This window comes from Geotrypetes seraphini, chromosome 11 (genome assembly GCF_902459505.1).
Source record: "Geotrypetes seraphini chromosome 11, aGeoSer1.1, whole genome shotgun sequence".
NCBI classification, from domain to species: Eukaryota; Metazoa; Chordata; class Amphibia; order Gymnophiona; family Dermophiidae; genus Geotrypetes; species Geotrypetes seraphini.
In genome coordinates, this window is record NC_047094.1 from 15,627,049 (window position 1) to 15,649,566 (window position 22,518).

Here is a 22,518-nt window from a genome sequence, read left to right on the forward strand (position 1 = left end):
GAGAAATTAGGTTCTTACCTGCTAATTTACTTTCTTTTAGCTTCTCCAGACCAGTAGAGGTTAACTTTACGATTGGGTATATATCTAATCATGACCAGCAGGTGGAGACTGAAAACAAAACTTTGGGACAGTATATCCTAGCCCCTCCTCTCTATTTCCCTCAGTCTGCCGAATAGCCAAGCAGAACCAAGAACTGGAAAACAACAGAGAGAAAAAACAATACTCCGAAAGGAGTAACAAATAACATACCCAAAAATGCTGTTGGAAAATGCAGAGGAGAAATTCCCGAAGGAAGAAGGTCCCCACAGCTCGCTAGCTAAGCCAGCCGAGCCACAGCCGCTGTTCTTCAATTCTCCCCGGCCCTAGAAAAATACTAGAACCCGCAGCAAAAACCAAAAACTGCCCGCGCAACAGCCCCAACAACAACAACAACAGACAGGGTGGGTGTAATGAAAGGATAGATTTTCTGTCTCTGTCTATGAAAGGACACATTTGAAAAGGACACACATATTTATGTCTTTTGTTCCTGCCTGTGCTGGAAGTAATCAAATGTAGAATGTTGGGTGTTTACTTTCTTAATGGTTTGGGAAGAGGTCATTTAATTTATGTTAACTAGGTTAGTTGTCTGAGACAGGAAGGCTCAACCCCCCACAGCTCTTAACACCTTTAAGATTTAAACAATGAAGTACATATCCTGCTCACGCACCCCCTCCCCTCTCTTGTCCATCCCCCTTTTCTTGTGATGGTTACCACTGATATGTAACAGATATATAAATGTTTTGCAGACTCATAATAAGGCAGGCAAAAATCTCTTCAGAATACTGGCTATCTATCTTTCTTTCTGGGGGGAATTGCCTCCAGATGACAGAATGTGATTTCGGGACCTAGAAATGGATCTTGTCCGTTTCAATTTGGGGGCTACGTCCGTGATGGACTTGACATTACCAATATTTTGTGAGTATTTCTGAATTTTGAATTCTGTTCTTTAATACTCACAGGTATTGGCATCATGTTCCAACCCTTTATTTAAATTGTAGGGTTTTCGGTAAACCCGCTGCGGTTACTGTCCTTTTGGCAAGGACACTGTCTTTTTGGTAAGGACAAATATTAATGTGGAGTTTTCGGTAAATTCCTGCCGCGAAAATAAGCAGCTGCCATTCTTTCGGGAAGAATGAAATTAAGTGAAGACTTTTGGAAAGTCTCTATTTATAGAAACGTCTGCGCATTCTGTCATCTGTGCTATTCTTTGCATGCGCTTTCTCGTCTATTGCTTAGATAAGATTTTATAGAGTATAAGATTATATTGTATATTATTAATGTACCTCGCTTATAAGGTAAGGTAAGCGAAAATTTCTGCATTGTTACATTGTTTTTTTTATTGAAAAAATTCCTGCATTGTGATATTGTTTTTCTAATGGGTCATAAAGACACTTAGGATTTTCCACCTCCTAGACAGATGAGACTTTGTTCGCTTCAGTAATAATAATAATAATGGTAATGGCTTTGTTCTTCTATACCACCACAATCTTGCGACTCTGGGCGGTTTGCATTTAGGAGAGCTGAACATTCAGCGATTTGCAATGTGTGGAGGGAGTACAGAGTACGGAGACTATTGGGAATCGAAATTACAAAATAGCCAATGTTGTTGTTTGTTTGCTTGGTGCATGAAAGGTTTTGTATTTACAATTGGATATGCAAAAAGATAGCTGTTTCTGGTTTGTCTTATTGGGTTGTAGAATACCAGTGTGTTTGCAGGTACGTAGGTGCTAGTCCCCAAACTAGCTTGAAACATATGCAGGAGAACTTGAATAATATTCTTGCCTCGACTGACAGCCAGTGCAGTGGTTTGTGATGGGAGATGACATGGTCATTCTTTTTTTAATCCATATATCAAGCGGACAGCTGAGTTCTGAATGATACCCAAATAAACGATATTACAATAGTCCAGGGTAGAAAGCACTAGTGATTGCACTAGTAATCTAAACGAAGGTCTTTTATATGTAGCGTTGAATTGGTAATTTTATCCGTTGGGCTTGCAAGGAAGATTTTTGTTTTTTCTGTGTTAAGTTTCAGTTTGAAGTTGCTTGTCCAATGTTCTATTTCAGTCATTATATGAGTAATGTATTTTGAGATTTCATTTGTTATGCTGTTAGGATGGAGATGTCGTCTGCATATATTGTGGCGGGGCCGGGGTTAAGCCTAGCGCTGGCAACCCAGCTCCCGCCCCAGGCGTGGGGACCAGGCGCTCCCAGGAGGATTCCCACTGGGAAACAGTGAAATAATTAGTGGAGGCTGCGTTAGTGGTAAAGTTCAGCTTTTCTTTTATTTCCCTCAGTTTACAGCACTAGGGTTCCAGCAGTCCCTCTGTGTTGAGGAGACTTGGACAAAAGCATACTTTCATACAGTCCAGCCTGCTGTCCAGGCAGAAAAGCCAAAAAATAAAACCAAAAACGTTTTCTCCTGATTTTGCTTTTTCTGTTTGAAAAATCTTTAGGAAGCTTTAGCACTGTCCCACCAGAAGCCCAATGCCCCCACTACCCCAAACTCCCAGGGTGGGGTTAGGGAACTTTATTACCCAACCATTTCAGACTGCTCTTAAGGGTTAAGAATTCTCGGGACTCTAAGTTCCGTGCAAGCTTTCGGGAGAGGTTAATTACAGGTTCTCACCTCCTTCTTCCTCTCAGGCTTTAAGTAATTTATTCATACTAGTTCACAGTTAGACTAAGGGAGAAAGAACGCTATGGTTTCTGTCCTTGCCTCTCTGCCTTGCCCTACCTGTTGGCTCTTGGTGATGGGTACAGGGTTGCTGGGCAGTTTCCTGGGCTTAGGAATAGGGACAGCCCTTTGCAAGGCAGGGTTTAAAACCGGGTTTAAACTGCTGACAGGCACTTCCCTGTCACAATATGTATTGGATCAGGTTTGGTTTCTGCAGTGGGTGTCCTAGAGCTGATTCTGTGGCAGTCTTTGTCCTTTGTTGTAGTGACAAGCAGGCTGACTAGTTTTCAGCACTGTTTGTAGGCCAGTAGGTTTCAGGTTTGTTTGGGGAACTTACAGAAACAAAATGAAAAAGGGTAGAAATACATTTGTGTAATTATTAAAACAGACAGTCAGAAAGGCATATATTTAAAAACAAAGCAAAACAAATTATAATGAAAAAGAAAGAGAGAAGGATGAAAACAAAAGGGAGGAAACAAAAAATAAATAATCTAGCACTTTGTAGAAAAGATTAAAATGAATAAGAAAAGCAAGGAGCGAAGTCCCATTACAGTCCTTAAAAGGACTATTATACTCCAAATGCGTCTTTAAAAAGAAAGGCCTTCAAAGCTAGTTTTAAATTTATCAAGTGATGAACTTTATTAGTATGCACGGTGCCAAGGTGTTTTAAAGAGGGAATGGATAACAGGTTTTGATAAGAAGAATGTAATGTGCGATGCAGGTTGTGGGAGATTAATAACCTGTTGATGAAATCAGGTAGACCGGAAGCTATGGTTTTATGTATCAGTAACATTATTTTATAAGTAAATCAATGATCTATGGGAAGCCAATGGGAGTTAATCAAAAGTAGTGTGACATGATCAAATTTTTGAGCTTTAAGGTGAAATGATTTTAATGGCAGTATTTTGAATAATTTGGAGGCAATTGTCTTAAAGAGGGTCAGGATAAATTAACTTTAATTAATACAGGTGCCAGAATTAGTTTTACAGATAGAGCAAGAAAGATATGGAAATTTGTGAGATTCAAGTTTCAAGTTTATTTTTAACTTATTGAATAGCTTAATTTAATTTGCTAAGCGATTTACAAATCAAGTTTCAAGTTTCAGGTTTATTATTTTTCTTGATTAATCGCTTAATCAAATTCTATAGTCAAATAAGGACAATACAATACAAAAACAAACTTTAAATAATAACATTGGGTAAAATAAATTTTCCTAAATCCTGCTCATTCCGCAGATAAATGGGAAGATCGTTCCAAGTTTGAGGAGCAGTTACAGAAAAAAAAATAAATTGACGTCTAGTGTTAATAATTTTAAGTGATAGAATGGTTAATAAGTTTTGCTCATTAGACCTCAGGGTTCTGTTTGAATGATAAGGAATTAAATGTTTAAATATAAATGCTGGGGTCTTATGAAGAAGAGATTTAAAAACAAGCAGACAGAGTTTGTACGTTATCCGAAATTAACTGGAAGCCAATGTGCATCTATCAAAAGGGGTGTAACATGGTCATATTTTCTAGACTTAGTGATGAGTTTAATGGATATGTTCTGACATAGGAATTTTGCAATAGATCGTATCCTACGTAATCTGTAAAATGTAGATTTAATTATAGTGCTAATATGATCATAAAAAACAAAAGGTGTACACATATGCTTATTTATAGTAAATTACATGAGCCTGACATATTGACATACAAACTAACAGATGCATAAGGAAGAAAGGGCAGAACTACAATTGTATTAATAGAGCACAAGGGAAGACGTGAATGGTGAGGGCAATAGGAATAGGGAATAAATAAATTAAAGGCGTCTTTAAAAAGGAAGCTCTTCAGATTGCTTTTAAAATGGTTTAGGTCATTTTCTTCTTCAATAATTCTTTATAATTGTTTCTAATCCTACAAGTTTATATCTTGGTGAGAAAAGTGGCACACTCACCCCTGAGATAGAAGGGAAGTCCAGAAACTAAACAGAAATTTTCCTACAGACCAAAGTGCCAGGTGCCAAGAGCTAATTCAGTGGGAGAACTAATTCAGAATGAATTTACCTACCTATTTTACTTTCAGTAATGGAATTGTTAAGAGTTTTTGATTAATGGATCTTAAAGAAAGTGATATACTATGGGGAGTAAATAGTTATTAATGAATTGGGGTTCGTTCAAAGACAGTGTTTTAAAAAAACTAAAAGTAGGATTTTAAAGGTAATGCGATGAGTAACAGGAATCCAATGTGATTCGATTAGGATTGCAGACAGAGCTTGATAGGTGTGGAAGAGGCTTAATGAGTCTTAGTGCCCATGCAAATATGGATTCCCTACTTATTCAGACTTTCCTTTCTAACCTCCGTTCTCCTTTGCAGATTCTGGTCAAACAAATGATTTCAGAATGGCCCACTAGTTCTCGTGCATAATTTCAGATTGAAAAAAGGAGCAGTGCGGGGTTTGAACCCCCAAGCCTCAGGTTCCTTAGGCTGTAGCGCTAACCACTACGCAACACTCTCCTACGCTTTGAGATCTCTAAGCCTTGGGAAATCCTGCATTATTAGGGCCAGCTACCTACCTGGGGACCGCGCCTGTCCGCTCCTCGCGGAAGAAGGGATCACGGGTTTCGTAGCGGGCGGGCCCCTGTCTCCGATTGAGATGGTAATAATCCATCTAGAAGTACTGGATGTTTTAATTGCGGAGACCCTGGTCACTGGCTTAATCAATGCCCATCTGGCCGGTGCCCAAAGCCGCCCTTCGGACGGACTTTGGTGCAAAGAGGGGAAACCCTGTATACCAGCTGCCCTTGTTATTGTTGACATGTTCTCCCGATAACCTGAAGTTTTTTCCCACTACAAATGAAACTGCTCAGACTATGGTGAACATTTTACTTCGCGAAATCATCCCTAGGTGGGGATGTCCCACACACATCAACAGATAATGGTCCTGCTTTCACTGCCAGAGTATGCAAAGATTTAGCTATCGCATTCCGCATTGAGTGGAAATTTCATCTCCCATATCACCCACAGAGTTTCGGTATTGTCGAACGCATGAACAGGACTATTAAAGATAAAATCTGGAAAGCCACAGCTGGCACATTTGTGAATGGAAAAAATTCCTTCCTATTGTTTTAGCTGAAATTAGGATGTTGCAAAATTAAAATGTGTTTTTCTTTTCTTTTTCTTAGCAGCGGTTCGGATGTATGCATGCCCATCCCAGTTTTGGCACTAGGATATTTCTGGTGTTTTCCAGGGATCCTCTTTGTCACTGCAGAGATAAAGACGATCCAAAGAGACATTAGCTTTTCTAAATATGAGATGTTTATGCTATGCGTTATTTGTCCATACACTTTAGTCATGTGTTCATCTCTGTTTTGTTTTTCTATAACGTGTTTATTTCCAGAGATAAGTTCAGCCCTGAACACTTGACAGATGGAAGAAAAATTAGTGTTTTGTGTTTTGTCTATGCCATGTGGTCTGTGTTTTGTCTACTTGTTTTGGTTTGAGGGGTACCCCAGGATATATAATATTGGCCATTTCTAAAGCTAGCTCTTTCCCTAATTTTTTTAACTAGCCAAATTGCGCAATGTTCTTTTTTCCCTATAATTTGCATATGCTAAATGTAGCTTAGTTAGGGGTTATATTTTAAGAAAAGGTTTTATTCTATATCTATATTCTATGGTGCTCACTTGATATGAACCATTCAGTACACATTTCTGACATAATTTTTTAAATACATTCAGTACAGAATTATGGTCTCTCTGAATTGCCATAATAGTTATATGCAGCACACAAAAAACATATCTTTTTGAAATGTCTGATTAAGAACCTTAAGTACCTGATTATTGTCTGTCTTTTGCCATAACTATAAATGCATTAATATTGTTACATGTTGCCACATTCAGTACAGGCAACTAGTCTCTCTCTCTCTCTCTCTATGCATTCAGTACAGGCAACCTGGTTTCTCTCTCTCTACATTCAGTACAGGCAACATGGTTTCTCCTCCATTTTCTATCACACTGGAGTACAGCTGCTGAATGATATCGGGACTCTTTTCAAATCCCTCCCTGTATGCACAGACATCATTTCATCTCAAGGGCGAACACCACCAGTTTCCAGTGACTTGAAAGATCCTGTGCAAACATCAGATCCTGTGCAAACATCATTTCATCCCAAGTGTGCATCTCACCAGTTTAAAGAGACTGCTGGTTCCTGCTAGACTGTAATTCATCTTCCTGCACCCTGACTGCAAAGACTTTTCCACACATGCTGTACACAATGTTTCCTGTTCATCGGAGAAAGCCACCTTCCTAAGAACGCTTTGCTGTACAATTCCTCCTATTTAACCTATTCTATGGACATTTCAGACTTTATTTCATATGCTGTACATCCACTACCTCTTGGAATGGGGAATGAGACATTCCAAAAGCTGCTGAACTTTACTGAACTCCATACTTACATTGAACAACTTAAGAAAACCTCCAAAGAAATGAATCATACTATCACTTTTGAAAATGGACAGATTGCACAAAATTTGCTCCAAGATGCTCATGTCTCAAGTTTAGGAACTTTTCTTTGAGTATTCGCCCACTGCAAACCATGTATTTAATGTTTTAATTCATCCTATCTTAACTATTCTACAAATTTTGCTATGTATCGTTATGATTCTCCTTTGCTGTAGAGTGAAACACGTGTACATTTCTTTTCTCACAAAGTTCCCTCTAGCTTTTAAGGCAGTTAAACATGAATTTCCAGTATCTTCTCTGACAACTTGCTAATTTGGTTCTAATTTGGTTTTAATTCGGCATGGCCTATTGCATTACCATTACCAGGGTCAGAGATAATATTATCCCATACTTACATACTCTCTTATGACATCTTTGTATCTTTTTGCCTGGGCCTCCTGAGAAAGTTTCCTACAACCCTTATGCACGTTCACTCGCTCAACGACGGGTAAGATATGGGCATACTGGGATCCCCGCCCAGATTATGGCCTATACGACCTAAGACAGAGGTTTGAACTCATAATGGGAACTGTTCATCTTCATAGCTTGGAGGACAGCTATGATATACTGTTAGAGATTGGCAAGGCATAAGCGAGGCAAGCTGGCTAAGGGTACCACAAGTTTGCTTTCATTTCAAAGAATATGAAAGATGTCAGCATAGCCGTTGCAGGCGTTCAGCATTTTCGGTTGGCATAGCTGGTGTCACCAAAAGCCTATGGGAAATTGTATCAATCTGACTCTGGCATGGGGATGCAGATAGACCCTGAGGGCAGGAAGACGGTTTCAAGTAGTCCTGATTAAATCATGATTAGCTAAAATGTGTTAATGTATTAATCAGAAACTATTGTCCGAGGCATACTGGAAATTTAACTACAGCCTAGTATTCTTTTTTTTGGAAATTATAGGTATGCTTCACTGTTGCAGCATTAGATTTTTCTTTAGGTGATATTTACTGGCTCTGTGGAGACCTCCGGCTCCGTGTTAAACTACTCAGCCAGTAGATAGGCCAGTGCACTTTAGCTATACATAGATGAGATAGGGGTCCCAGATGAATTCAAGGCCCGAGACCAGGTTAAGGCTAGGTTTGAGTCCCTTATTACTATCAATAAGAATGTTGAACTTAGACCTTCTTATTGTTATAATCTTTATTATTATCTGCACTCTTGTTGCTTATGTAATTTTTAGACTGTTCCTGTGCTGTTTGACTCATTGCAGCCCCTAAAACCCCTCCTCAAGAGACATATCTAGAATATCTCTCCCTCCACGCTCATGCTGTGCATTTATGACGTCATTTTCATGACGTAAGAGGGGATTGTAATGAAAGGATAGATTTTCTGTCTCTGTCTATGAAAGGACACATTTGAAAAGGACACACATATTTATGTCTTTTGTTCCTGCCTGTGCTGGAAGTAATCAAATGTAGAATGTTGGGTGTTTACTTTCTTAATGGTTTGGGAAGAGGTCATTTAATTTATGTTAACTAGGTTAGTTGTCTGAGACAGGAAGGCTCAACCCCCCACAGCTCTTAACACCTTTAAGATTTAAACAATGAAGTACATATCCTGCTCACGCACCCCCTCCCCTCTCTTGTCCATCCCCCTTTTCTTGTGATGGTTACCACTGATATGTAACAGATATATAAATGTTTTGCAGACTCATAATAAGGCAGGCAAAAATCTCTTCAGAATACTGGCTATCTATCTTTCTTTCTGGGGGGAATTGCCTCCAGATGACAGAATGTGATTTCGGGACCTAGAAATGGATCTTGTCCGTTTCAGTGGGGACCTCTACTGGTCTGGAGAAGCTAAAAGAAAGTAAATTAGCAGGTAAGAACCTAATTTCTCCTTCTTTAGCACTCTCCAGACCAGTAGAGGTTAACTTTACGATTGGGACGTACCAAAGCAGTCCCTCTCACGGGCGGGACCCCCGAAGGGCCGATACCAGAACACGCTCACCGAACACCGCGTCCCGACGCGCCTGAACATCTACCCGATAATGCCGAACAAATGAATGCAAGGAGGACCAAACCGCAGCCTTACAAATATCCACCGGAGGCACGAGCGACGACTCAGCCCAAGAAGCCGCCTGACCCCTAGTGGAATGAGCCTTGAGAAACTCCGGAACCGGCTTCTGACTCAGAAGATAAGCGGAAGCAATCATCTCCTTGATCCAGCGCGCAATAGTAGCCTTAGAAGCGCCAGCCCCCCGACGAGGACCCGCCAGAAGCACAAAGAGATGATCGGAGCTCCGAAAATCCCGGGTCCGCTGCACATAAGCATGGAGGACCCGACCGACATCCAACTTGCGCAGCTGTCGTTGCTCAGAAGAACCCTCCCGACTACCCAAGACCGGGAGGACCACCGATTGATTGACATGAAAAGGAGAAACTACCTTCGGCAGAAAGGAAGGAACAGGCCGCAAAACAACCCGCTCCTTCGAAAACTCCAGGAAGGGAGCCCTACAAGAGAAAGCCTGTAGCTCAGACACCCGTCTAGCGGAAGTAATGGCCACCAAAAAGACCGACTTCAGCGTAAGGTCCTTCAACGAACAGCCATCCAACGGCTCGAAAGGAGGGCGCACTAGAACAGAGAGAACCAGATTGAGATCCCAAGAGGGAATCGAGGGCCTTATGGGAGGCCTGATCAACTTGGCCGCCCTAAGAAAGCGAATCACATCAGGAATGGCTGACAAACGCTGACCTGTCACCAGCCCCCGAAAAGCCGACAGGGCCGCCAGATGAACCCGAAGAGAAGACCAGGCCAGGCCCCTATCCAGGCCATCCTGCAAAAACTCTAGAATGTTAGGCAGAGAAGCGCGAAAGGAGACCACTCCCCGCGCTCGGCACCATTCCTCAAAAAGACGCCAAACCCGTACATAAGCCCGAGAGGTAGAAAGCCTCCGGGACCCCAAAAGTGTAGAGATCACCTTGTCGGAATATCCCTTCTTACTCAGGCGGCCCCTTTCAAGAGCCAAGCCGTAAGACAAAAGGGAGACGGGTCGAACATGGGAATGGGACCCTGCGTCAGAAGATCGCACCCGAGAGGCAGAGGAAGAGGATCCGCCACCAGATGCCTCACCAGATCCGCATACCACGGACGACGAGGCCAATCCGGAGCCACCAAGACCACCAGCCCCGGATGGCGAACAATGCGAAGCAGTACTCTGCCCACTAATGGCCAAGGAGGGAACACATACAACAGCCCCTCCGTTGGCCACGGTTGGACCAGAGCATCCAGACCCTCGGCCAGACCGTCCCTGCGACGACTGAAGAAGCGGGGTACTTTGGCGTTGCCACTTGTAGCCATCAGATCCATCAGGGGCTGCCCCCAAGCACGCACTAGCAACTGAAACGCCTCGGCGCCGAGACACCACTCTCCCGGATCCAAGAAGTGACGACTGAGGAAGTCCGCCTGAACGTTTTCTACCCCGGCAATGTGAGAGGCCGAGAGGTCCAGAAGATGCGACTCCGCCCAAACCATGAGCCGAGCCGCCTCCTGCGCCACCAGAGTGCTCTTGGTGCCCCCCTGACGATTGACATAAGCCACCGCCGTGGCATTGTCCGACAGGACTCTGACCGACTTGCCCAACAAAAGGGAGTGGAAAGCCAACAGCGCCAGCCGGACCGCCCTGGTCTCCAACACGTTGATCGACCAGGAGGCCTCCTCCGTGGACCAGGTTCCCTGAGCTGAGAGACCCAGGCACTGGGCCCCCCAACCCAGGAGACTCGCATCCGTAAGGAGCACCGTCCACTGCGGAAGATCCAGACCCACCCCCTGAACTAGGTGAGGGGTCCGGAGCCACCAACGCAGACTGCAGCGCGCCAAGCCTCGCAGGGGAACCGGAACATCCATCCCGTGCCTCTGGGGAGACCACCTCCGGAGCAGAGCATACTGGAGAGGACGCATGTGGGCCCGCGCCCACCTCACCACGTCCAGGGACGCCGCCATCGACCCCAGGACCTGGAGGAAATCTCGCGCCCGAGGACACCGGGACGCCAAAAGCAGGCGAATCTGAGACTGCAATTTGCTCACCCGGGCCTCTGGGAGGAAGACCTTCCCCAAGGAGGTGTCGAACAGCACCCCGAGGTACTCCAGACGCTGAGCCGGAACCAACCGACTCTTGGAAAGGTTGACCACCCAGCCCAGCGACCGGAGAAACTCCACCACCCGAGCCGTAACCCGGGAGCTTTCCTGCAACGACTTGGCCCGAATTAACCAGTCGTCCAGGTAGGGGTGTACCAGGATGCCCTCCGACCGCAAGGCTGCCGCGACGACCACCATCACCTTGGTGAACGTCCGGGGAGCCGTGGCCAGCCCAAAGGGAAGCGCACAGAACTGATAGTGCCGACCCAAGATCGCAAAGCGCAGGAAACGCTGATGAGAGGCCCGAATGGGAACATGCAAGTAGGCCTCCGTCAGATCGAGAGAAGTGAGAAACTCCCCCGGCTGAACCGCCAGAATGACCGACCGCAGAGTTTCCATACGGAAAGAGGGAATCTTGAGAGCCCTGTTGACCCCTTTCAAATCGAGGATGGGCCGAAAGGTCCCCTCCTTCTTGGGCACCACAAAGTAAATGGAGTACCTGCCCGTGCCCCACTCCGGGGGGGGCACTGGAACTACTGCCCTGAGATCTAGCAAGCGCTGAAGGGTCTGGCGAAACGCCAGCGTCTTCCCGGGAGTCTGACATGGAGAAGCGAGGAAAAAATCCGGCAGAGAGCGGGCGAACTCCAGGGCATAACCGTCCCGCACCACCTCCAGGACCCACTGATCGGACGTGATCTCGGCCCATTTGGGAAAAAAGTCGCGCAGCCGGGCCCCCACCGGAACCAAGGGGGGCGCCGGCAAGGCGTCATTGTGCAGGACGGGAAGCGGGGGAACCGGCGGAGGGATTCCCTGCCCCCCGACGGGCCCCCCGAAAGGGCTGCATGCGCTGGAAGAACCGACCCCGGGAAAACCCCGGAGACTGGAAAGAAGCAGCCCCACGCCCAGGGCGATACTTGCGAAATTCCCGCAAACGCCCCCGGGCCGCACCACCCCGAGACGCCGGGCGGGCACGGTCCTCCGGCAAACGGGGAACTTTCGAGTCCGACAGAGTCTGAATCAACTTATCTAAGTCCTCTCCAAATAAAAACGACCCCCGAAAGGGAAATTTAGTAAGCTTAGCTTTGGACGCAGCATCCGCCGCCCAAGCGCGCAGCCACAACACACGCCTTGCGGCCACGCCAAAAGCCATGGACTTAGCCGAGATCCGCACCAAGTCATACAGAGCATCCGAGAGGAATGAGGCAGCCATCTCAATCTTCGCTACCTCCTGATCCACCAGAGACCAGTCGTCAGACTCTCGATCCAAGACCCGCTCCGCCCACCGAAACACGGCGCGAGCGACCAGTCCCCCACAAATAGCCGCCTGGACCCCAAAGGCAGAGACTTGAAAATTTTGCTTAAGGATGGTCTCCAATTTGCGCTCCTCAGAGTCCCGCAAGGCAGAACCGCCCTCAACAGGCACGGTATGCCGCTTGGAAATAGCCGAGACCACCGCATCCACGACTGGCGAAGCTAACGTAGCCCGATCCCCTTCAGGAATGGGATACAGGCGAGCCATGCTGCGCGCCAGCCGAAACGGCGTCTCCGGCGTTTTCCACTGCTCAAGAATAATATCCCGAATATCCTGATGCATAGGAAAAGAGCGGGAAACGGAACGGATCCCTCGTAACAGAGGGTCCCCCACACGCGGAGTCTCCGGCGGCGCGTCCTCAAAACGCAAAGCCGAAGAAACCTGTTGAATAAGGTCAGGCAGCTCATCTCTCTGAAAAAGGCGCACCACGGACGCCTCGTCACTGGAGAACGGGAAACCCGACAACCCGCCGCCAGCTTCCGTCCCCTCCAGAGGGTCCTGGAATTCCTCAGAAGGGTCCAGGTCCTCCTCCAGACCGACACGTTCCTCCGACCACAAATCCTCGTCCCACGACACCCGCGGACGCTTGGACAAGAGAGGCGGCGGAGGGGACGTCACGTCAGACGAGAGAGGCAAAGCCGCAGGGAGCGCGGAGGAAACCCCACCCCCCGAGACCCCCTGGGCGCAACCGGGACCCCCAGCCGCCTGAAAATAGGCTTTGCATAATGAAAAGAAAAAATCAGGGGAAAAACCCCCCGAGGGTCCCAAGGGACTCCCTGCCACAGCAGGGGACCCAGCAGAAACCTGCCCCTGCTTAGCCAAAACAGGGGGAAGGTCACCTGAGGTGGAAGACAAAATGGAGGGGCCAGACAGAGAAGATGGCGTCTTTCCCGCCAAAACAGCTCCCTCCATAGCCTGCAGCGGCTGAGAGCCCTGAATAGTCTCAGCCGCTAAAACAGGCAAGCCGGCATCAGCTGTCAAAATATCAGCTGAGAGGGAATCCTCTAAAACCCGACCGTCGGCGGCTCGGGGAATCCCTCCGTGGGCGGACGGAGAAGACCGGGCTTCTCCACCGTTCCCTGCCGACTCGCGAGGCACCATCGGCGGGGAGCTCTGGGCGCCTGCAGCCGCTGCCGACGGAGCTCCTCCACCGCACCGGCCTGAACACCGCTTGCACAGGCCGGCCGCGAGTGCCTCGCGTCTGGAGCACAATGAGCACTTTTTCCCTTTAGAAGTGCTCATTGCTCCATACGCGACCTAGCTGTAAAAAAGTGCCGGTTAGTTGAAAAAATACAGTAAAATACAGTTTTCTTAAAGGGATACAACCCTCCAGACCAGCACTACCTCAGGATTTTTTTTTTTTTTTTACAGAACAGACTCCACAGGCTCTCGAAGCAATATGCCTTGCTTGATTTAGGGGGCAAGGCTTACTGCTGAGGCTCCTCTAAAAAAATATGGGGAGGTGGAGGAAGTGGGGGGAGGGACCCCGCTCGTGACCCGCCGGGTTTGACACCCCCGAGGTCGGACGAACCCCCAAACAGAGTCCGTCCAAGCTCCGTCCGGCTAAAAACAGGGACAATAAACCCCTAAACAAATTCCAACAGCCCTACCAAGGGAGATGGGTACAGATCACTCAACACCTGCTGGAGACTGAAAGAAGACTGAGGGAAATAGAGAGGAGGGGCTAGGATATACTGTCCCAAAGTTTTGTTTTCAGTCTCCACCTGCTGGTCATGATTAGATATATACCCAATCGTAAAGTTAACCTCTACTGGTCTGGAGAGTGCTAAAGAAGTGTCCATTTTGCATGAGAGATTTTAGCTCTGTCCCAAAATTAAACCGAAGTTAGTAAACAGTGAGAACACATAGAAGAAAATTTTTATTCAAGGATAAGATATTTCATTTATTTATCTAGAAATAGAGAATGACATGGGGACAAATTTTTCCCCGTCCCCGAAGGAACTCAATTTCTGCATCCAGTCCCCGTGAGTTTTGTTGCTGTCCCTTTCCTGCCCCATTCCTGCCTTAACCACACAAGCCTCGAACACTTATGATTTTAAAGCGTTTGAGGCTTGTGCAGAAGAGGACAGAGCTTGCAGGAATGGGGCAGGGACAGGAAAAGAACTCACGGGGACAGAACGGGAAAATGAGTTCCCGCGGAGACGGGGGAAAATTTGTCCCCATGTCATTCTCTATCTGGAAATATATTATTTGCCAACACCACCAACACGCCCATCACTAAGAATAAATAAATAATCATTTATGACAATACCCGACCAGTAAACATACAAACTTCTTACAGCAACATTTTCAAAATCAATAAATATAAAACACATCATTAATGACAATTTTCCAAACCTAATCAAATCAAGCTGAGTATATCACCCTAACATTCAAGCAGACAGAAAATCTAATCAAAAACAAATATAAACAAGTAATTTCAAAAAGAAAGAATTCTGTTATCAGCTAACACTTCCTATGCTGCAGAAGAACCATTCTGAAAAGGGTTCTAGAGTGAGGCATACACTTTCAAAAGGAGAGCTGCTGAAAATGTACTATTTCCAGAGCTGGCGTGCATTGTACACCTCTGCTGAAAACAACCAGTACAACTGAATACTTTTGCCTAATTTGGAAATGGAGAGGAACTCAATGCATAGGCATTATTTAAGATCCCAGAGATCTGATCAGGTTACACTACAGTACTCTCTTTCCAAGGTTTGCTGTCCATTTGCTATTTCTCTTTTCTTCTCCAGTCCCTTGCAGCTATTTCTCCATTTCTTTGTTTTCAGCATCTCTAGCCATTCAAAATCCATCCCTCATCCCTCCTTCTCAATCTCTAGTTATGAAACTCTCTCTTTTTACATTACATTAGTGATTTCTATTCCGCCTTTCCCTTGCGCCTTTACCTTGCGGTTCAAGGCGGATTATATAAGAATTGTTGTGAAAATAAGAGGTACATATTGTTAAGATATTAAGTTGTACATAAGGAATAGGTTGAACATTTTCTAATTTGCTAAGGAGTAGTTGGAATTGCAGGACGTGTTCAGAACATGTTTGGTTGTGTTATATTGGTTTTATGTATTTTTTGAAGAATAGGGTTTTTGTTTCTTCTTTGAAGGTTTTGTAGTCTGTGGTTGAAGTCACCTACCTATCAACTTTCCATCTCTCCTCTCAGCCTCTTACCCTCTCTCTAGCCCTCCTATTTCCCGTTTCACTCCTTCCATAGCCTATTATTCACTTTTGGTTTTCACCCACTATCCATTATCACTGTTCCATCCTCTGACTCAGTCCCATCTCAGTTCTCACCTACTTTCCTCTCATTCACTCCCTAGTTTTTCTCCTGTTTCCTACTGCACCCAATCTCCAACTATTCCTTTAACCACTTCCCCAACTCTGTTTCCATTCTCCATCTCCTTGCCAGCCTCCCCAAGGCCTCTCCTTCATGGTTCTAGCACCTCCCCCAATTAGTCCAACATACCCCCTTTTCTCTCCTTCCACCATCGTCTGGCATCCCTGCTTTCTCTCCCCCCCCCAACTAGTCGTGCAGTGCCCCTTTTATATTTTCAACTAGTCCTGCATTCCCCATTCTCTTTCCCCTTCTCCTAGTCCAGCATCTCTCCTCTGTTTTCCCCAGTCCAGCTTCTCTCCAACTCTCTTCCCCCTTAGCCCATCTTGCCTCTCCTCTCTGTTCACCTCCATCATCCTAGTCCAGAATCTCCTCATCACTTCTCTTTCCCAAAAATGCAGCATCTTTCTTCCATCCCTTTTGGTGGTCCAGCATATCCCCCTCTTTTGTCCTCCTCCCCCTCTATACTTCATAGTTTTCCTGCCCCTGTCTTTCCCTATAGTCCAGCATCCCCCTCTTAGTTTCATCCCCGTGTCCCATCTCTGGTGGTTCAGCATATCTCCTTTCTCCAATGTTGTGGCACGCCAGATCGTGAGAACTCATAGCAGCAGGCTAGTAGCTAATTGAGAAGGAAGCATGGAGCCTTCCACATATGTATGCACTACCAGCTTGCTGCTTATGTGTTCTGTCTGGCATACTACAATTGTGCGGTGTGATTGGGAAGGAGCCCTAGTCAAAATTGGAGGGGTCCAGGTCCCCCCATGGCTATGTCTCTGTGTTGTTACTGTAGCATGGAGTTCTGGTTTTATAATTACTTTTATCATCATAGTTAAGATTTTAGTACAAAATGAAACCAAGGACCCTATACAAGAGGTCTAGCCAGTAGTCACTTCTTTAGCCTCTTCCCCCTGCCCTGTAGCTAAGGCTTTTGAAGTGCTTCACTGTGAGACCCTGCACTGATTTTACTCATTTTACAGCTCAATTATATAAATACAAATATATACCAATTGCACAGCTTCAGAACCCCCAGCGATAAGGAACCGGCCTGCAGTGGATCTAAGCACCGCATGGCATGTATCAGTAAAACCCAAAGCCCGCTTTCATGATGGCTGAAGACAGGCGACCTAGAAAAGGACAAAAATAAAAGTTAACGCAATAACAATCATGGTGAAGCATCACATGCCCTACTTGGTGTTCATGAAATTCTATAAGCAATAGTAGGTTTCTACTGAGGTCTGCGACAAGCACTGAAAGATCTTTGAATGCATTTCCACATAAACGAGCTACGAGATCAACATCTAGAAGTTAGCCCTTCATAAGGTAGCATGTGGTGCTGTAGTGTCCTCAATAAAGTTTTTTCTGGCCCCACAAAAGTGCTGCAAAGTGTCAAACAGAAGACACAGGTCTTCAAATCCAGCTTCTTGTCCCGGAGGATGCTGCAAAGGCTAAGGGCTCCTTTTATCAAGGTGCGGTAGGCGGTTAACGTGCGGAATACCGCGCATTCAACCGTCTGCCGTACTAGTCGCTAACGCCTCCACAGACGAGGCATTAGGTTTTTGGCTTGCCGCGGGGGTTAGCGAGTAATGAAATGTCCGACGCACTTTGATAAAAGGAGCCCTAAGTTTACAGCCACATGGAGGAAAGGAGGCTCAGTTCTTGACATGACAACACCTATTGGCCAAATTCAGGATGAAAATGTACTAGACTCCAGAGGGAGGTGAAGTCTGTACCCCTAATCAATATTGACCTAGCAATGGCTGGGTTTGTTCCGACTGAGCTTGAAGTGAAGTAAAAAAAAAAAAGGAAACTTTTTTTTTTTCCAAATATCTTTAACACGCTTTCTTATAATTTGGGCAGATAGTGCTGGAAAAAGACCATGTTTGGATAAAATTATATGGACATAAAGTCAATTTCTAGACTGCATAACCATTAAGGTCTATGCAGTTAACTAAAGATTAAGTAATAAAATATAAATTAGATATAAAAGAAAGACCTGTGATAAGAATTTAAATGTTAATTACTCAAAAATATGGAAATTTACAATAAGATCTGGCCTAATTCATGACAGTCAGTCATAACAGTCTATCGTTGTCATTCTGTCGCAAACTATTAATAAGGATTCCTAATTGCAAGAACTTTGGCTAAGATAATTTCACCACTTTTAAATTAAGCTCCAGCTTTTTTAAACTTGCTTGGGTGTCTTTACCTGGCTATGCTGAGAAAGAGCTCTACCAGCAAGGATGCTTCACAGACAGGCTCCTGCTCCAGAAGAGATTCTACTGGTTGAGCGAAGCTGGACCACAGGACTTCAGTCCAATTATCATGGCAGCCTCTAAAAACCATCATTAGTGCTTTCAAGGACTGGGCCACTTGAGAAGGAATGCTAGATCTCAGGGACTTCTTTAGATGAGCTAAAATCAGCTGAGCAGACGCTGGCCAATTAGAGTCAGATGTGCTGAGAGGCTGCTGCATAGCAGACTGGATAGAGAAGACCAGGATGTGGACTAGGACTTCATTAGCAGAGGACGCAATGAAGAGGCTGGTGTCTCTCTGCAGAGTTAAGATTAAATTTACAGATCCTACAGAGTCAATCAGAAAACAAAAGGTAAATTCAAGAGATATTCTCATTTTAATGTAACACAATTCCTGAAGCAGCTCAGGCAATAAGAAAGCATTACCACAATCATACAGGAACTGGATGGCATGTATATGCTGTGACATGCTTTGCACACCCTGGATCCAGCCACTTCGCACTATGGCATCTTCCCATAATCCTCTGGTAGAAAGTTTCTGTCCAAAGAGGCTAAGGAGCAGTTCTCCCTCCTAAACCAAAATACAGTCCATGAGGAGTGTAAAATGCTTAATGCAAAGTTGTAATTTGCACAACGATATCTACAGCTGCTTTTAAGCAGGAGTAACATCTGCACCTTCAGTCTAGGTGCTTACAGCTGCTGGATTTCTGCTAGTATTTTAAAAGTCACATAGGCACCTATTGGGCTCTTTTTCTAAAGGCCATTAAACACCATGAATACTGTATGCAGGTCTGGTCACCATATCTCAAAAAAGATATAGCGGAATTAGAAAAGGTACAGAGAAGGGTGACAAAAATGATAAAAGGGATGGGTCGACTTCCCTATGAGGAGAGGCTAAAGTGGCTAGAGCTTGGAGAAGAGAGGGCTCAGGGATAATATGATAGAGGTCTATAAAATAATGAGTGGCATGGAAAGGATAAATTCCAGAGAAAATATTTCTTCAAACAACATGTAATTAAACTCTGGAAGTTGTTGCCAGAGAATGTGGTGAAATCAGTTTAGCAGGGTTTAAAAAAGGTTTGGATAATTTCCAAACAGAGAAGTCCATAGGCCATTATTGAGACGGCTTGGGGGAAATCCACTGCTTATTCCTAGGATCAGCAGCATAAAATCTGTTTTACTACTTGGGATCTAGCTGGGTGCTTGGGACCTGGGTTGCCCACTGTTAGAAACAGGATACTGGGCTTGATGGACCTTCGGTCCGTCCCAGTATGGCAAATCTCATGTTAAGTACTTACAGGGGATTCTATACATAGTTCCCAAGTTGCGTGTGCAACTTAATTGATCAATGAGCTCTTAACCAGCAATTACTGGGCACAAGAAACAATTATTACAGTTAATTGGCATGAATTAGAATTTGTACACGCAACTGGCTGCGTGCTATTCTATAAGGCTTGGCACCTAACTCTCATGGTGTGTGTCTGAAAATTGGCCACAGCTAGGGTTGTGTCAAGGCATTTCAAAAAGTTGTGCGTGCAATTACAGAATCATCTAAAGCGCACGTTGGGCACAAGTGTTTCACTTGGCTTTTTGAGCCCCTGCCCTGCACACAGCTTCTACGGAATAGTTTTATTTCCGACTGGCATTTTTATCCAGGTATCTTTACGATAGGACTACAAAGTTTGGGAAAGGGTTTAAAGACCAGGTTCTTCTTCACCCAGAGAGTGGTGGAAAACTAGAATGCTCTTCCGGAGGCTGTTATAGGGGAAAGCACCCTCCAGGGTTTCAAGACAAGGTTAGACAAGTTCCTGCTGATCCAGAACATACGCAGGTAAGGTTAGACTCAATTAGGGCAACTGGTCTTTGACCTAAGGGCCACCGCGTGAGCGGACTGCTGGGCACGATGGACCACTGGTCTGACCCAGCAGCGGCCATTCTTATCATCTTATTTTATCATCTTACTTCATAGGGATCCCTGAAGAAGACATTCCGTGTTGGGTCCAGGGTCCAAAAGCTTTTCAGCGGACTGCGTCCTAGAGGTTTTTATGTGGTTTGCCAAGTTTCAATATTATTTTAATATGAATAAAGTCCCATCTCAGGAACATCATTTCTCCACGTTGTTTTTTTGATTCTTCTTGGATCTGTCTGTGGAGATCATTGGGTCAATTCTCTTTGTTTTCGTTTCCATTTTTTTTTTCTGTGCCGTTGACTGAATTCTCTCCTTAATGGGCAGTTAATACGCAGTAACAGGCTACCACACAAATGTGTTAAGGAGGTAGTTTGCTTGTTACTGCGCTTTAATTAATTTATTTGGCTTTATATCCCCTCCTCCCGGAAGAGCTCAGAACGGGTTGTAAGTCTACATAGATAATAAATCATAACAGGGAGCCATGCACGATTGCATTTTTCTAAATTTTTGAGTGGGTGAGGCATGGGCACAGTGGACATAAGACTAAAAGAATTACCATACTAGGACAGATCAAAGGTCCATCAAGCCCAGTGTCTTGTTTCCAGCAGTGGCCATCCCAGGTCACCTGGCAAGATCCCATGGTAAATTTAGCATACCTTAACTGGTTTACACATAGTTAACACGAGAGCACTTAGAGCCCCCTAAACAGAAAGCAGTAAGGGGGGGGGTCCACATTAATATCCTGCAAGAACCACATGCTAATGGTTTCATTAATACACATAAGAATAGCCTTTACTGGGTCAGACCAATGGTCCATCAAGCCCAGTAGCCCGTTCTCACGATGGCCAATTCAGGTCACTAGTACCTGGCCAAAACTCAAAGAGTAGCAACATTCCATGCTACCGATCCAGGGCAAGCAGAGGCTTCCCCCATGTCTTAATAACAGACTATGGACTTTTCCTCCAAGAATTTGTCCAAAGCTTTCTTAAAACCTGCTACACTATCCGCTCTTACCACAATCTCTGGCAATGCATTCCAGAGCTTAACTATTTTCTGAGTGAAAAAAAAATTTCTTCCTATTGGTTTTAAAAGTATTTCCCAGCAATAAATATAGGGAATGCTCCCAAAAGGTGTCATGTTAAATCTGGGCTTAGCACATGGAAAAATTTTACATTATAACAGGTGCAAGACCAGATTTTAGTGTACTTTAGTAAAAGGGCCCCTAAGTGTCTTTACTAAAATAAATATAAGATAGGCACCTTTTTGTGCACTTAACTTAGGTGTCGTGTTATAAATACCAGGGCTGTGGAGTCGGTAGATAAATGTTCCGACTCCGAGTACCCGAAATTTCCTCCGACTCCGACTCCACAGCACTGGTTAATTTTCAGATCGTTAAAATGGAATGTCAAGTTGAGAGAAATGAGCATTTTCGACACCACCTTCTTTTTGCTTTTAATCAAGGTTCTAAGGCCGCAGAAGCTGCTCGCAACATTTGTGCTGTGTATATAGTGGGTGCTATAGCTGAAAGAATCGCTCGTGATTGGTATGCCAAGTTCAAAAATGGAGTCAGTAGATAAATGTTCCGACTCCGACTCCTCAGTTTTTTGTACTTCTGACTCCGACTCCAGGTACCCAAAATTTCCTCCGACTCCTCGACTCCGACTCCACAGCCCTGATAAATACTCTAGAAAATTGAGCCTGCATTTCTTCATTTGTGCTCTTTGTATACTCTGTATTTTTGTGCTCAATAAAAATCATTTGAACATAAATGCTCTAGTCATAGTTTTGCTTTTTAATTGACGACTGGTTTTCAGGACAGATGACTCTACAGACTTCAAGAGGATTTTGGTGGAAAGGGACTCGAGCATGCTGCTTCCCCAGTTACTTTAATTATTCTTCCAGTGTCTCCCCTCAATCTGCTTACCGAGAGCTGCTGGAAACCACTTTCAGAAGCTGCAAACAGCCCTGCTAGTCGAAGGATGAAACCTAGCAGGCTGGGATTGGGCTCTTCCAGTCTTAGCCCCTGCAGGATAAGGTCGAACAGACACGGGTTTTCCTGCAGCACTAATGTGCCAGACCCTAGGAACAAAAGATTTGGTTAAGAGCCAGATGAACTAGTCAGATCTCTCTTTTCGCAACCTGCGGTCAAAAGTGAACTTAGTGCATGTTTAAGCAGTTCGTTTCTGCGTGCTAAGGCCACTTTTACCACTGGGGTAAAATGGATGATTTTTCTTTCTTTTTGAATTGATGGCTACATGCTAATTTTCCCATTGGCACATGGGCCCCTACCACCACCTATTTTGCAGGTGGTAAGGGCTCACATGCTAATTAATTAGCGCAGAAGACACCTTCTCTCTACCCCGAAACCCACCAAGTGCTAAAAATACAATCTCTTTTTTGTGTGCGCACATGGAAAAATTACTG

General features: G+C 44.9%; 1 protein-coding gene across 2 annotated transcripts in view; it reads right to left on the reverse strand.

The window, feature by feature from the left end:
* The window catches only part of BRAT1 (BRCA1 associated ATM activator 1), a 34,375-nt gene that overhangs the window by 10,075 nt on the left and 1,782 nt on the right, over positions 1-22,518 (reverse strand). For both annotated transcript variants that reach the window (XM_033963891.1, XM_033963892.1), the window contains exons 2-5: positions 22,019-22,173; positions 18,612-18,756; positions 18,140-18,512; positions 16,938-17,057 (exon numbers count right to left, since the gene is read on the reverse strand). In XM_033963891.1, coding sequence (XP_033819782.1) covers positions 16,938-17,057; positions 18,140-18,512; positions 18,612-18,756; positions 22,019-22,173 — 793 coding nt within the window. The remainder of the gene's footprint in view (positions 1-16,937; positions 17,058-18,139; positions 18,513-18,611; positions 18,757-22,018; positions 22,174-22,518) is intronic.